The 14,529-nt window shown below is 37.4% G+C and overlaps 1 protein-coding gene across 2 annotated transcripts; it reads right to left on the bottom strand.

Moving 5' to 3' along the window:
* Nucleotides 1–1,844: 1,844 nt before the first annotated feature.
* Nucleotides 1,845–13,592, bottom strand: LOC118798388 (interferon-induced protein 44-like). 2 transcript variants are annotated; one of them, XM_036557821.1, is made up of 9 exons: nt 13,499–13,592; nt 8,707–8,776; nt 8,346–8,427; nt 7,531–7,564; nt 7,194–7,404; nt 6,810–6,962; nt 5,216–5,387; nt 4,928–5,028; nt 1,845–2,637 (listed from the first exon to the last, which is right to left on the bottom strand). In XM_036557821.1, the coding sequence occupies exons 3-9, from the start codon at nt 8,404–8,406 to the stop codon at nt 2,464–2,466; spliced, it is 906 nt and encodes a 301-aa protein (XP_036413714.1). In that variant the 5' UTR covers nt 8,407–8,427; nt 8,707–8,776; nt 13,499–13,592; the 3' UTR covers nt 1,845–2,463. The 2 variants fall into 2 exon arrangements, with proteins under 2 accessions (XP_036413714.1, XP_036413715.1); XM_036557822.1 differs by lacking the exon at nt 13,499–13,592 and adding an exon at nt 13,210–13,400.
* Nucleotides 13,593–14,529: the final 937 nt, after the last annotated feature.

The following is a 14,529-nucleotide window of genomic DNA, read 5'->3' as shown; positions in this document are numbered from 1 at the left end:
AGAAGCAGCATTTAGATACTATGCTGCTCTTAAATGGATCCAGTTGACAGGCAGCATTAGAAGAGGCACTGGAAGAGACACTGGACACTCAGGTTCAAAGCGTTCCTATTTGAGCAGCGTTCAGCTCAGTTTAAACACTGTTAGCATTTCTAGACTTTTTCCTCTGTAATGGCACTTTTTACATTTTTAATTAGATTTTTTAAAACTATCCTAATTTAATTTCTAATTTGATTTTTAATTTAATGGTTTTCTCATTTAAATCTACTGTTTTAATCATGTTTTTAATTTCTATTCTCATTTATTTTTAATTTTTTTTAAACAACTGTGTATTTTGTCATTTGTAAAGCACTTTGAATGACAGCAGTGTATGAAAGGTGCTATATAAATAAACTTGCCTTGCCTTGGAGTTTAGAACCATAGATGTAAAGTAATGGGAAGATACAATTTAGCTTACCTTACAGCCAGCATAAGTCTGCCAGTTAATAGTTTTGGCGTTTGGCTGGGAGTGTGATCTTCCACAGAGTTTAATCTAAAACATCCGGAATGAAATTAAAACAGCTTCATGCTTCAGAGGATCAGGATAACGTGTCAGGTACAGGTACAGCTTTCCGTCATTTCTTAGCATAATAATTCCAAGGAATTTATTGGCACCGCTGTTCTCACTGCAGATTTGTTGTGAGGAGATTTTCCTTCACTTGACAGAGGAATAATTGTTTACATATTGTTCACAACTATGTTCAGTAATGAATCAATAAGTGACACTACAGTGATGCATGCATGATTGACACAGCAAAACCCAATGGTCATTTATATGGAAATCTTGTATATAGTTTTATAAGTCTGTATGTACATTGCAGTGTATTATATGACATGTTTGGATACGTATTTTGAAACATTTTAATGAAACTCATTGTATGAATTGTATTAATACATACATTTACAGTTATTTTTAAGAGTTGATTTTGGTTGAAATGTCAGCAGATTTTACATAGTTAGGGGAGTATTTTAAACCTGCTAAAATTATACTCTCCCTTATCTCTGGGGTGCAAGATCTGATTCAAATCAGAGTTATTCTGGTGACTTATCTTGGTATGCAGGTTATACCATATAAAGCATATGCCAGTAAATTTAACAATTTAGAGAATAGAATTCTGGGAATGACACCTACCGAATTCCTTCTATCTGTACTCAAAAAAATGAAATTGCTTTCTTACTAGTTTTAATCAGTTTGCACTTGTTGATAGTACTTAACGAAAGCATGTAAGTCAGTGAAACTGAGTCAGTTATGTTGTTTCAATGAAATTGAGTGGTCAGATTTTCTTCATAAGTGTTTGTTCAATGTAATCTGATTGAGTAAAACTCGGCACAACAGCGGACCCTGCGGTTCATCCATTCTAGGTGGGATCTCTTTAGACCAGATTCTAACTAGGGTCAATCAGACTATTATAACTGAACTGCAAATTAAAGGAGTAAACTATTGGGCGGTATGGTGACGCAGTGAGTAGCGCAAGAAGAGCTTGGGTTGGATTCCCCAGCCAGATGACAAGGGTCACCTAGGTGTGAGTGTGAGTTTGCTCTGTGATGGACTGGTGGCCTGTCCAGGGTGTCCACAATGATCATTTTAAACTTTGGAATTTCACCATTTGGACTTTAAAACAGGAGTTAAAAAAAAGGAATTTAAAAAGCAGGGATTGAAAATGTGAAAATGTAACAAATGGTATTTTACTTTATCTATATTTTAATTCACACCCATCAACAATTAAAAAAAACATTTGAATATTCATTAATTTAAATAAAAAGAACTTAAATATTTAAATATTTGTATTTTTAATTGAAATGACAAATTCATTTTTTGAACTTTTATTAATGCTCTCATGTAAAATGACAATGTTTTGAGCAGTGTTTAATGGGAAAATGGGAAAACACATACATAGTACACATATTCTAAAATGTGGTTTATTCATTATGTCAACTTAGTACATGCAAAATGGACCTCACTAAAATTTATATTCTACTTACCGACCTAGTTATTAATAAACATTTAGCTTATTTACTTACTTAGAGCATCATTTAGTACATAATTATCTTACGTATTAAACATATTTATAAACTATTACACTAATTAGTAAACATGTAACAAAGGAATGACATATATGAGTATGGTATATGAGTAGTACTAGCTTATTAGGGATATCTGTATGAGCAGTCATCTGTTAGACACTCTTCCAAGCATGTGTGCTAGCATTGTTATTGCAATTACCTAATTTACAAGTGCAAAAGCAAAGTTACTGAATACGTTGCTGTCTTACACGTCTACTTTATCTTAAAGTAACAAATCTGTGAAATGAAGTCTTATTGCTTTACTGCTTATTCATGCATATGTACATTACCTAAATTAAGCATCGTTTCATAGGATGCTTTTTCTCATCACTGGCTGAAATGGATATTTAGCATAATGGGTATTTATTCTGTGTAAATCTGGTCTTCTATGTAGTCATTTGCAAAAGAAATGATATCTGTTACAGACATCAGAATCAAAATATCTGCATTCAGGTCATTGGTAATCTTCTCATGGTAGTTCTTCACAGGGTAGATGCAGTTCATTGGGACCCCCAGTTTGTTACTGCACTCCTGCATCTGTAGGACAAACACAACAGAACAACCTTAACCAGACATTTTGTCGGCCTACTCAGAGGCTAAGTGCCGTGGGGAACCATATAGCCAAACCTAAGAAGAGTACCTAAAATACTCACAAAACCTGTTGGTAATTTTATTTGAACTATTTTAAGTATAAACCCTAATGATAAATATCAGTAATGAAACACAATATAATTGCAATAAGGCACTTGTGATCTTGCTATGCCGTACCAGACACTGGTACCAAAAAGGGTCATATACATTGTATGGCCAAAAGTATGTGGACACCTTTCCTAATTACTACATTCAGGTATTTCAGACACACCCACTGGTAACAGGTGTATAAAATCAAGCACATAGCCATACAATCTCATAGACTCTCATAGCATCAGTGACTTTAAATCTGACACTGTCATAGGATGCCACCTTTGCTACAAGTCAGTTTGTGAATTTTTTGCCCTGCTAGATTGGTCAAATGTAAGTGCACAGACAACAGATCAGCCATGAAGCAATAGACCACGCCAACTCACAAAGCAGGTGCCTATCCTCATTACATCACTCACTAGGGAGTTTCAAACTGCTGTTGGAAGCAACATCAGCACAAGATCTGTGCGTCAGGAGCTTCATGGAAGGGGTTTTCATGGCTGAGCAGAGGCACCTAAGCTTCTGAGATCACTATGCACAATGCCAAGCATCAGCTGGAAATCATGCTGGCACTGGACTCTGGAGCAGTGGGGACATGTTCTCTGGAGTGATGATCCATGCTTAACTATCTGGCTTTCCGATGGATGAATCTGGGTTTCGTGGATGCCAGGAGAACACCACCTACCAGAATGCTCTGAGCCAACAGTAAAGTTTGGTGGAGGAGGCATAATGGTCTGGGGCTGTTTTTCAGGGTTTGGGCCCCTTAGATCCAGTGATGGTTACTCCTACAGCATATGAGGAAATTTTACAAAATTATGTACTTCTAACTTTGTGGGAACAGTTTGGAGAAGTCCCTTTTCTCACTGAACACCTTTGGGATGATTTGAAACATCGTTTGCAAGCCAGGCCCTCTTGTCCAACATCAGAGCCTGATCTCACAAATGCTCTTCTGGATGAATGGGCATAATTCCCACAGATACACTGTAAGGTCTTGGGGAAAACCTTCCCAAAAGCGTGGAGGCCAATATAGCTGCAAAGGGGGGACAACTCCATTTTAATGCCTATGATTTTGGAATGGCACGTCTAGTAAGCACATATAGGTGTGATGGTCAGGCTTCCTCATAGTTGTCTGAGGGGTTATGGGACTGTAAAAAGTTTGGGAACCACTGCAGGAGAGTGATATGGAGCAAACTGACTTCACAGTTTATAATTATAAATATTTTATATGAATGAACTACAATGGATTCTATATGCTTTATGTTTGATGATGGCTGATTCCTGATGTTCACATAGCATATATCTCTATTGTGCATTCTCTTTGTGAATTTTGGATATTGTAAGTGTTTAAAGTTTCTCACTACATTAAGGCTAATCAAGTGCTGTTCTTAAACTTTTAGCACTGTTGTGTCCATTTTTACCTACTCATGCCTTGAAGAAGATCTCTTACCGAAAACGTCCATATTAAAAAAGATGTTTGCATAGATTTGAGTGTATAGATGTTTTCAGTGGTCATTATATGTGCTTCTTAGTGAACAACATATGTTGCACAAAGTATGCAGATAATCATAAGCTTGCCACTGGAATAGGATTTTAAGAAAGGAAAATATTGTTCTGGGCCTTTAGTACTGCAGCTAAATACAGCATAGGGGTGCACATTAACTGTTAATGCATCTTTACAGAATAATTTGCTGAAAAATAGATTCTGCTTCAGCTCTTCTGAACTACAGTTTACAGCATAGGTGCCCAATCCTGGCCCTGGAGATCTACCACCCTGAAGAGCTTCACTCCACCCATAATCTAACATGCCTGATGCAGATAATTAAGGAGTTCAGTGGCATCTGACCATATGAGACAGGTATGCTGGATCTGAACTCTTCCCAGACGTGTGGAGGCCAATTTAGCTACAAAGTGGGATAACTTCATATTAACATCCATGGTTTTGGAATGGGATGTCCAACAAGCACATATAGGTGTGATGGTCAGGTGTCCTTATACTTATGGCCATAAAATGTACATTTGCATGCAAAAGTTTGAACACCCCCATCTCAGTGTATGTTTAGTTATTTTTCTATGTGAAAATAAGGTAACACATTCTCACATTTTCACGTTTTCACGTTAGTTATTGCCTGAAAAAAGGTGTATCTACCTTCTCCTTTATTTTCTTGCTGGTGTAAATCTTTTCCAGGTCATCTCTGACTAGTGGACATGCTTCATCCACCATGGTCATGACGGTGACTTGGGGAATTCCTGTGGAAAAGCATGCAAAACATTTTGAGTATCTTAAATGTATTGATTTATTTATTATCACCTTAAAACATAATATGTTGGAACGTTTACTGCAACCAAAATTACAAACAGGGTACTGTGATTACATGGTAAACAACAATAATTATCATCCAGTAGACTGTAATAGATCGACGCATATTATGCTTACCCAAATCACGTGCTTTTTCCCGAACTTGCTTCATCTTGTGGATAACATCATCAGAGGTGAGGGAGATTTTGTTTGCTGGTAGAACGCTCACCAGACAGTGAACTCTGTCTTTCAGGCTGGGGTCGCTGATGTAGTTTGGGTTTTCTTTGTCAATTGGACAACAAGGATTAAACTGAAAGAGCAAAAAATGAAGTGTAGAGAAAAGTCAGGTTCAGTAATGAGGTACAATAAACTTCCTAAAAGACTGAGACTAATAAAAGACAGAATTTAAAATAGACCTGAAGACTTTACTGATTAAAGTGATTTAATTCAAACAGAGACAGTTTAGTTTTTTTCGAGTGTACATTTTGTGCATTGTGTCATCACCTTATAAACATTTGCAATAAGGTGAACTGATTTTATAAGTCTAACTTACATATCGCTGCTGTCAGAAGAAAACCTTGTATCTCCATTTTTGACGTTTTCCAGTTTTTTACATAATTTGAAAATACTTGTTGCCCTTTGCACTGTGTGTAAATTTCATGATGAATGGACTTAAAGAAATGGCCCAAAAAGACTTGGAAAAAATTCTGGTTCCATTGACTTACATTAAAAGTAAGGTGGGTTTTTTCCTTCTCCTGTAAAGCTACCATTTTGGAGTTACAAGGTTTTCTTCCGATAACATCATAACAATATGCAATATGTATAATTGTAAGGAGCAAGAGAGGATACACAGCAAGAAGCTGTCTGAGGGGGTACAGTACTGTAAACGTTTGGGAACCACTGCAATAGAGTGATGTGGGAGAGTGAGTTGATTTCACAGTTTAGGAATATGCAATATAAGGTGACTCTCCAAGATGCACCAAATGAAGTGTAATTCCAAAGAAGTGGCTAGGGGGCAGTATAAAACATTTTAAAACCCCAGAGGTCATCATATGCACTTTTGAGTAAACGATATATGTTGTCTTGAAACAAAAGTATGCAGATAATCATGAGTTTGCTACTGTATAAGAATTTAAGTAAGAAGGGAAAATCCTGTGCTGGGCCTTTAGTCCTGCAGCTAAATACAGCTTATCAACTGTATCAAAATCTTAATGCATCTTTAAAGAATAATTTGCTGAAGAATAGATTCTGCTGAACCTCAATTTACAGTATGCAATGTACACTATATGGCCAATGTATGTGGTCACCTGACCATCACACCTATATGAGCTTGTTGAATGTCCCAATACAAAGCCATGGCAATTAATTTGAAGTTGTCCCCACTTTAGATAAATGCTGAAATCAGTGTAGGAAAATAAATCTGAAAATAAGTCTCGGTATTTAACACATAAGGCTTGCTGTCACCCACATTTTATCAGGACTTTACACCTGCTTTGTTTTGTGAGGACCAATCAAACTTTTTCTTTAGTTTGGCCAGTGTGAACACTCCATCTGCACTCGGGTAGCACTAAACAAATGAACCATGGTTCACAAAAATCGCAGGTCTCAACTAACTGTGGTTCAGTTTGCTGTTGGTTGGATTGCTTTTTTTAAATGAGACAGATAGCTAGCAAGGTTGGGGAGGGGGGCGTGGAGGGGGTGCAAGGCTAGAGCCAGCCCCGGTTTAACTTACCGTGTAGCCATTTTTTATATGGCCATGCAATATGCTGATGATATCGTCTGTATGAACCCCCTTCGAACGCCCGTGCTCCATGCCCATCACGTCTGTGAAGACAAATGGATAGAAAGATCCCGACCCATCTTTCTTCAACCTGTAAAATTTGAACTGGATTCGAAACACAGAAACACATCTTGATTAAAAAAATAAAATACAGTGCAAAAACAAAGCATTAAAAGCAGGTTCCAGCAATATAACTAGCTAATTTCAGTGCAGTAATGAACAGTTTCGTTGTATTCAGATGGTGGCTAATAGGATTCAGTGAGATCACAGGTGAACTGCGTGCAATTTGATAAGGTCTGAGAGTTTGAACTGAATATTCAGTAGAACTGCTATCACCTTGGTAGTGAAGCTGTAACTGTCACCAGCTGCTGAATTGGCCGGTGCAACTGCTGTGCTGCGGCCCTGGAGAGCGGTGTGCACAGAGTTAATGAAGCTGGACTTTCCTGCTCCAATTGGGCCATGAAGCAGAATCTTGAGCTGATCGACGTCTGGAGTGCTGAGCTGGAATTCCTTCAGTTTTTTCAGCATCTCATTTTTCTTATCTTCACTATTCAGGAAAATAAGCCAAGAAATTAGTTTGTCTGCAAATGCCCCATGAAAGCAGTTGAGTTATGGGACGTGTAGCCTATCAAAGGACATAAAGTTAATGTTCGTTTACGGTCGCTGGCCATACCTCCATGTCACTTGCCTCCATGGTGTGTCAAATTCTGTGAAGATAACAAAGTTTTCAAAACTATGTTATGATGAGTATCGGTTGTTAGGTAATGAATTGCTTTGTGCCGCAGCTAACCAGTACTACGTTTCTACTCTAGGAAATATAGGCGCCCCTGATCAAATTCCATGTTTGGTTAATTTCTAAGTGAAAATAACTACATATCGTCTACAGAGAACACACACAAATGTTACATTAATTTAACACTGAAGTTAAATTCTGCAAAGAAGCAGTAACTGTGCATTAACATGGAGAGAAAAATGTTTAAGTTTGTGCCCTGTATAGGATGTGTGCCCTGTATAGGATGTGCCCTGTATAGGATGTGTGGAGGACTTGTTTTCCCTTAGAAAATCAACAGAACGTCATTTGACTGTGTTCAGACTTAGCATACAACTGTACTGAAAAAGCTGAGCTGAACCTGATATTGTGACAGTTCTATGGCTCTATCAGTAACGCAAAAGGCCACTACTTTTTGATGGAGGGATTAATAGTATTAGAGCACATTTGCTGCAATATTCAGGGGTTCTTTGCTTTGCTACTGTATATGAACTGTTGCATAAAAGCGATAGAACACTTGATGTCACGTTAATCTTCACATCATGACTGTGATCTACTGTACCCTCTGCTCATGATGTTATTCACAATAACACGTCTTCTCATTTTCTATTGCTCAAATGAAATTGTACTTTTTGTCTGATTATGTAACGTTATTAGCAAAGAGCAACAGTAGATTATATACAACAATGCATGTTTAAGAGCTGTATTAAGAGACTTACCTGGGCGTGGGGGGGTGGGGGGGGAGCTGACATTTAACCAATATTTAAGAAAACCATACATGTCTTTTATGTTGTCCTTTTGCTGTGAACAAGATGAAATATTATTTATTGCAGTGGATCATGCTACAACCTACAAACTAAACTTTCATTTACAGGAATGCCTTCTGTGTAACACTATCTTTTCAGTTACATTCAACATTATAAGCCATACAGCTGCATCTGTGTGCTCTTGACTATCTAAGCTGGTTTTCATTTTTTATCAATTGACTTAGCAGACTTCTATAAAAGTAAGGTGTTTTCTTGGCTTTGTGAAGGTATCTGAAACATTCACTAAGAACAACAAAGCTTTATTTTCACTTACCTTTCAGAATGTTAGAAAGGAAGCTGCTCAGTCTGTAGGACTGTTTTTACTGTATGCAGATGCTCCAGTCCTGAATGAAGGGGTCATTGAAGAAACACTCTTACTTTCACTTTTACTTTCACTTTTAATAATATGCACACACACTAGTCCAGTTAGCATCAGTCATTATAACTGAGTATATGAGACTTTGGGGCTCTAATCAGGCCCCGAACCGTAAAGTAACTACCGCGGGCACAAATGTTTGAAGGGCCTATATGTGGCTGCTTAGTTTTAGTGGTCAGGGAATATTTTAGTGATATCACAGCAGGTCTACATGAGTCAGGCAATAATCAGATTTCACCCCTTGCAAACCAACAATAAACTCACAGAAGAAGACATAATGTAAACATAATGTTTTAAGACATCAGTTTTAAGTGAGTTCATCAAAAAATATCAATATGCATCATCAAGCATGCAGTTGGTTTCAATGTCTCTCCAAAAGTGATTTGTTGCTATTTTGTAGGTGCCTTTTTAAATGCTGCTTGCTATTTGCGGTCTGTTTTTGCACATGCACAGATTGAGAAAAGTGAAAGAAATCAGAGTAAGGGTATACACGCACAGAAACAACCCAATTGCTGATCTTAAATCCAACTCTCTTTATGGGATTTCTTAATTGATTCTAGGCCTTAATCTGATCTAAGAAATCAGTGTATGCTGTTTACATGAGTGCTCAAATAATCAAATAACTGCAGAAATCAATAGATGATAGAAAATATATTATTATGTGCATGTAAAAATACTCATTGTATTAAGGCTGCACAGTCTGGGGCTTGTTTTATACAAAGCTAGAAACTAGAAAGTTTAATTATTCATAGTTTATTTGTTGTCATTTAGAAGGATCTGCATTGTTCTGCCCTGGTTGCATAAAGACTTTTGCAAGACTTTTGCCAGTTGTCCTATTTTGGCGTCAGAGTAGATTTAGCAATTCTGGTGCTCTAGGCAAAAAATAGGAACGGGGGCCCCCTGGATGCCCATTTTTTAAATTAGTTGAGGCTTTAGGCTCCCAAGTGAAAAAAATGAAATCATCTTAATTCTAGCTTAAATATCTAATATTTTTCATTTTTAGACTGTCGTAAGCAAGGAAGGAGGAGTAGCTAAGTAGCACACTACTTTTTGTAGCTAAATAAACATTTTTGTAGCTAATAGCTGTAGCGTCTACAATTTTTTTGTGTAGCTATAACGATAATTTTTGCTACAATTTCGCTACAGGTTTCAGGCAATCCACACAAAATCTGAACCACAGAACACGGTCGTGCAATCCTGACTGAGCTGCGGACAGTTTGAGCAAATGAGCTGATCGCCCCTTACAAGTAGGCCTAGCTCAGTGGTCGGCAACCGAAATGTTAAGAAGAACCATTTTGTCTTTTCAACAAAAATGAAACCACCTTGTAAGCCACAACATTTTATGTCTGTTTTACCATATTGGCTGCAAATATGTCTCAGTATGTGCTAATGTACTAGTTCAGGCTAAAAATATAATATAGACGCAAACACAGACACACTTTGCTCTGCTTTAAGCTTTTACTCAATTATAGCCGCTTTTATCGCACCTCAGTCAGGAAACCTTTCCGTGAGTTTCTTGTAAAATGCCTCTCAACGTTTGTTTTTTTTACGAGGCTGAAGTCACTTCTCATTCAACAGCTTCTTTTTCGAATTCTCCCATTCCACCTTAAATGGTGCCTGAGGCGCCAGATTGTACTGCTGCACCATTTAAGGTGGAACGGGAGAATTCGAAGGAGAAGCTGGAGAATGAGAAGCTGACTTTGGCTTCACGAGTTGCTGCAGATTAAACATATCAGGAAACCAGCTGAGTGATTATAAATGCGAATAAGTCTGTTCTTCTCCAAATTATCGATATTCATCTTAAATCTTTCTCTCTGCCATTTCGTTATCTGCATTGCTGTGTGTCCAACAGTATGCGCGTCAATCTTCAGCGTTAAAGGTTGGTGAATTAGCAGTTATGTGTTAACTTAAAATGGTTTAAGACCATTTATTGTGAAAACTGTGTTAGAACTGTGTGGTGTAACGATTTTACAGCAAAAGAAAATTAAGTTATCTTATCTTACCTAAAAATCTAGTTCTGCTGTGGAGCCGCAGCAGCTCTGCAGCAGTGGAGAGATTATTCAGCTGCGCAGGCCTGATTCTCACCCCAAACAGGGCCAGGGTCAATGATGAATGTCATGTTTGTACATCTTGCTGAAATGCTTAAATTGGAGTAGTTTTATTTCAACAGTTGACAATGTTTTGCACAAAATCATTTGGTTTGTATTCAGTTATTTTTGTTGATTTTTGTTAGGAAAAACTTGCAATGATTGACTTTGGCTTTACTTAGTCTAAATTGTTTGGGGATATTTTTCTTTCTGGCACATGATTACATGCAGTGTATTGTTCACACTATCAGTTGGACTTGTTTGGTGTGTCAGGTGGAGATTCACAAACATTCTGACAATAAAAAGTAGCTAAAAAGTAGCTGAAAAGTAGTGCACTGCTTTTCAAAAAGTTGCTAAAAAGTAGCCACTACTTTTTCTATTATTCAGTAGCTATCCCAACCCTGGTTGTAATATTGTAAGAATATTATAAGATCAACTTATTCTACATATACATATATATATATATATATATATATATATATATATATTGTTTGTTTTAAGAAAAATATTGCTTGATATTAGCAATATTAAATATTGTATATTATATGATTTGGTACAGAATAACAAAGAATAATTAGTAACTTGATGGATTACTTTTTTGAGCAATTACCTCATCACTGGATCTATCTATAGTAGTATTAATGGTAGAATTTTGTCTGGCCTGTGCAGCACTCTGTTCTGACTGAAAAAATGAGGTTAGCTCTGGTAGTTCAGTGACAAACTTCTTGCTTTCCTCCTAATCTTTGAGCTTTTTCTTTACACACAGAAAATCACACTGAACCTCCTCCCTATAAAGTAGATCATAACTTAACTGGCCGCATTTAGTTCCCCACCCTGCCTGGGTTTCCTCTCTTTGGTTTCCTTCCTCAGAGTGAACATCTGTGTCTTGTTTCCTGTTTTTCTTTGTCTCTCAAGCTAGCTGGATGAGTTATCCTCCCTCTCTTTGAGGACCCTGAATTCCAAAGACTTTAGATCTGTTCAACAAGCCCCCACAACTAACACCCACCTTTGCCTTCATTGTTCAAAAGGGGCTATCTGTAGCTCCAAAAATAGATATTGACAACTAATGACAGGACAAAAATCCAAATTTCTGATCCACACTCAAGGGTCCCTCTCACACACACCAGGAACCCAGACAGGAACCCCCCCTTTTCTATTGACCAGAAACCCCCTCACTTAGCGAGGACCCCCGAGATTCTCCAGAAATCTAGTTTCCCAGCTTTAATATCAGCTCTTACTATCAGATCCCTTCCCACGGATGTTATACAGTCCAAAAACTATGTATCTATAAAGTAATATGCTAGATATGTCATACATGCATATTCATTTGAATACTCTTGCCCACAGTGCCCCCCACTTGGCTGAAATCCAAAACTCTGGATCTTGTCAAATCTCGCTGACCGCAATTCTGTTTTGGGCCAAATATATGCCCAAATATATGGGCTCTCTGTATCCGTGACCTGGCTCCGCCCAGAAGTAGTGGGTTGATTCAGAACAAAAATGCTCTGTTCAGCTCAGGTCAAGAGAGAGAATCTGGAAGACGTCATACAGTAAATTCAAGAAATATGACCAAAAATATGTGGACAACTGACCATCACACCTGTATGAGCTTGTTGGACATCCCATTCCTAAACAGAAATCCAAAATGAATGAAATGAGCATCTCTGCTCTGTGCATGGTCTACCTATTCATGGCTGAGTCGCTGTTTCTCTTATACGCTTTCATTTCACAGTGATAACACTTACAGTCGACCGGAGCAGATCTAGCAAGGCAGAAATATCATGAACTGACTTATAGCAAAGGTGGCATCCCATGACAGTACCATGTTTGAAGTTGCTGAGCTCCTCTTTAGAACTCATTCCACTGCCAGTGTTTGTATATGGTGATTATATAGCTATAAGCTTGATTTTATACACTGTTAAAAATGGGTGTGGCTGAAATATCTGAACTCAATTGTCATGAGGGGTGTCCACACTATTAATATTATTAACATAACTCAATACCTTTATGTGATGTCCAGCTGATTTTTTTTACTTATGTGTTTATATATTTGGGAACCAGTTGCACTAGTAACTAGTCATTTGAAGTCATCGAGAACTTTTTTTCAAACATGTATGGCAAGAGCTGACCTAATATGGCCTTATCTATGACAGACCGGGTCTAGGATGTCCAGAATTACTCTGAGGAACTGATATAGGAGAATTTAGGACACACAACAGGATGCTGCAGTTACTTTTATTTTTCCTTTGCTACAACATAAATAAGCATAACTGAAACACTAATAACATACTGTAAGGCTGATTAGATTCCTTACCTAAAATTTATTATGTGTAAAAAGCTCACATTGTAACAGTCGATGCTGTTCTGGTTTTTTTTTTTCCACCATAAAACAGGGCTTGGGTTCCTATTATCGTACTATAAAGAAAACAGTAAGGAAGCACCATTTCACATCGAACCACTTTGTTTAGAATTCAACAATTGAATTAGGTCATTTTTCACATAAAGAATTAGGTCATTTTTCACATAAAGAACCACAGCCAACCATTTCTGATTATTTGGCTACCTTTGCTTTCTAATTACACAAGAACTTTACATTCACTTACCTTTTAGAATGATCAGAAATCAAGCTGCTCAGGGCTGTTGATACTGTGCACTGCTCCTCCAGCTGCGCACGAATGTTTTTCACTGAGAAAATGGTAGCTATAACTGGGCTTTTACTTTCACTTATGTACTGGGGCTTAACTTTCACTTTCAGTAATATTGATTCCACACCAACTCCAGGGCTGGGCACAGTTTATCATTGACATAACCATGTCATGGCAGATGTCATATGCTGTCATGAGTTGTCATGAGAGATATTGTCATTTCTGTCATGTAATGGCTAACTAGAGTACACTTTGCAAAAATCAGCTTGTGAAATTAGCTATCACCACATCAAACATTATATCAAAAATATTCAGAATACATTTAGAATGCTTACTAATAAAGCACATGACAAAAACTCTGCTTTTGTAATTTTTATTTAATGGACACTGTTTCTCGCTGTTACTGGTTGCATGCATGAGTCCAGTAAAACAGAGATGCTAAGCTTATCACTCATGCACTTCTCCACTACTGTGGAGACTGTTCTGTTCCATCATCCCTCAGTAACGCTGAGATTAAGAACTGATCATCATATTGATCTGTCAGTCTACTCAGGCTTTAGACGAGTTCAGTAACGCTGAGATTAAGAACTGATCATCGCCTTGATTTATCAGTCTACTCAGGCTTTAGCAGAGCTCAGTAACACTGAGATTAAGAACCGATAAACACATTGATTTATTAGTCTACTCAGGCTTTAGCCAAGTTCAGTAATGCTGAGATTAAGAATTGATAAACACATTGATTTATCAGTCCACTCAGGCTTTAGCAGAGCTCAGTAACACTGAGATTAAAAGCTTATCAGAGCTCATTAATGCTGAGATAAATAACTTGTTCCTCACATTGATTAGTAACAGTTCACAATAGGCGGTGACTAACATTAACTAATGTATTTGTTAACATTAAAAACACTAAATGTACAATAATACTAATACTAATACTCCTAAAAATTATACACAAAAGCTGTTTATAAGGATTTTATTGCCACTTTTGA

The sequence above is a fragment of the Colossoma macropomum genome, unplaced genomic scaffold (assembly GCF_904425465.1).
Source record: "Colossoma macropomum unplaced genomic scaffold, Colossoma_macropomum, whole genome shotgun sequence".
Lineage (NCBI taxonomy): Eukaryota > Metazoa > Chordata > Actinopteri > Characiformes > Serrasalmidae > Colossoma > Colossoma macropomum.
Note: the sequence above shows the minus strand (reverse complement) of the source record. Positions and strands in the feature narration are given on the sequence as shown.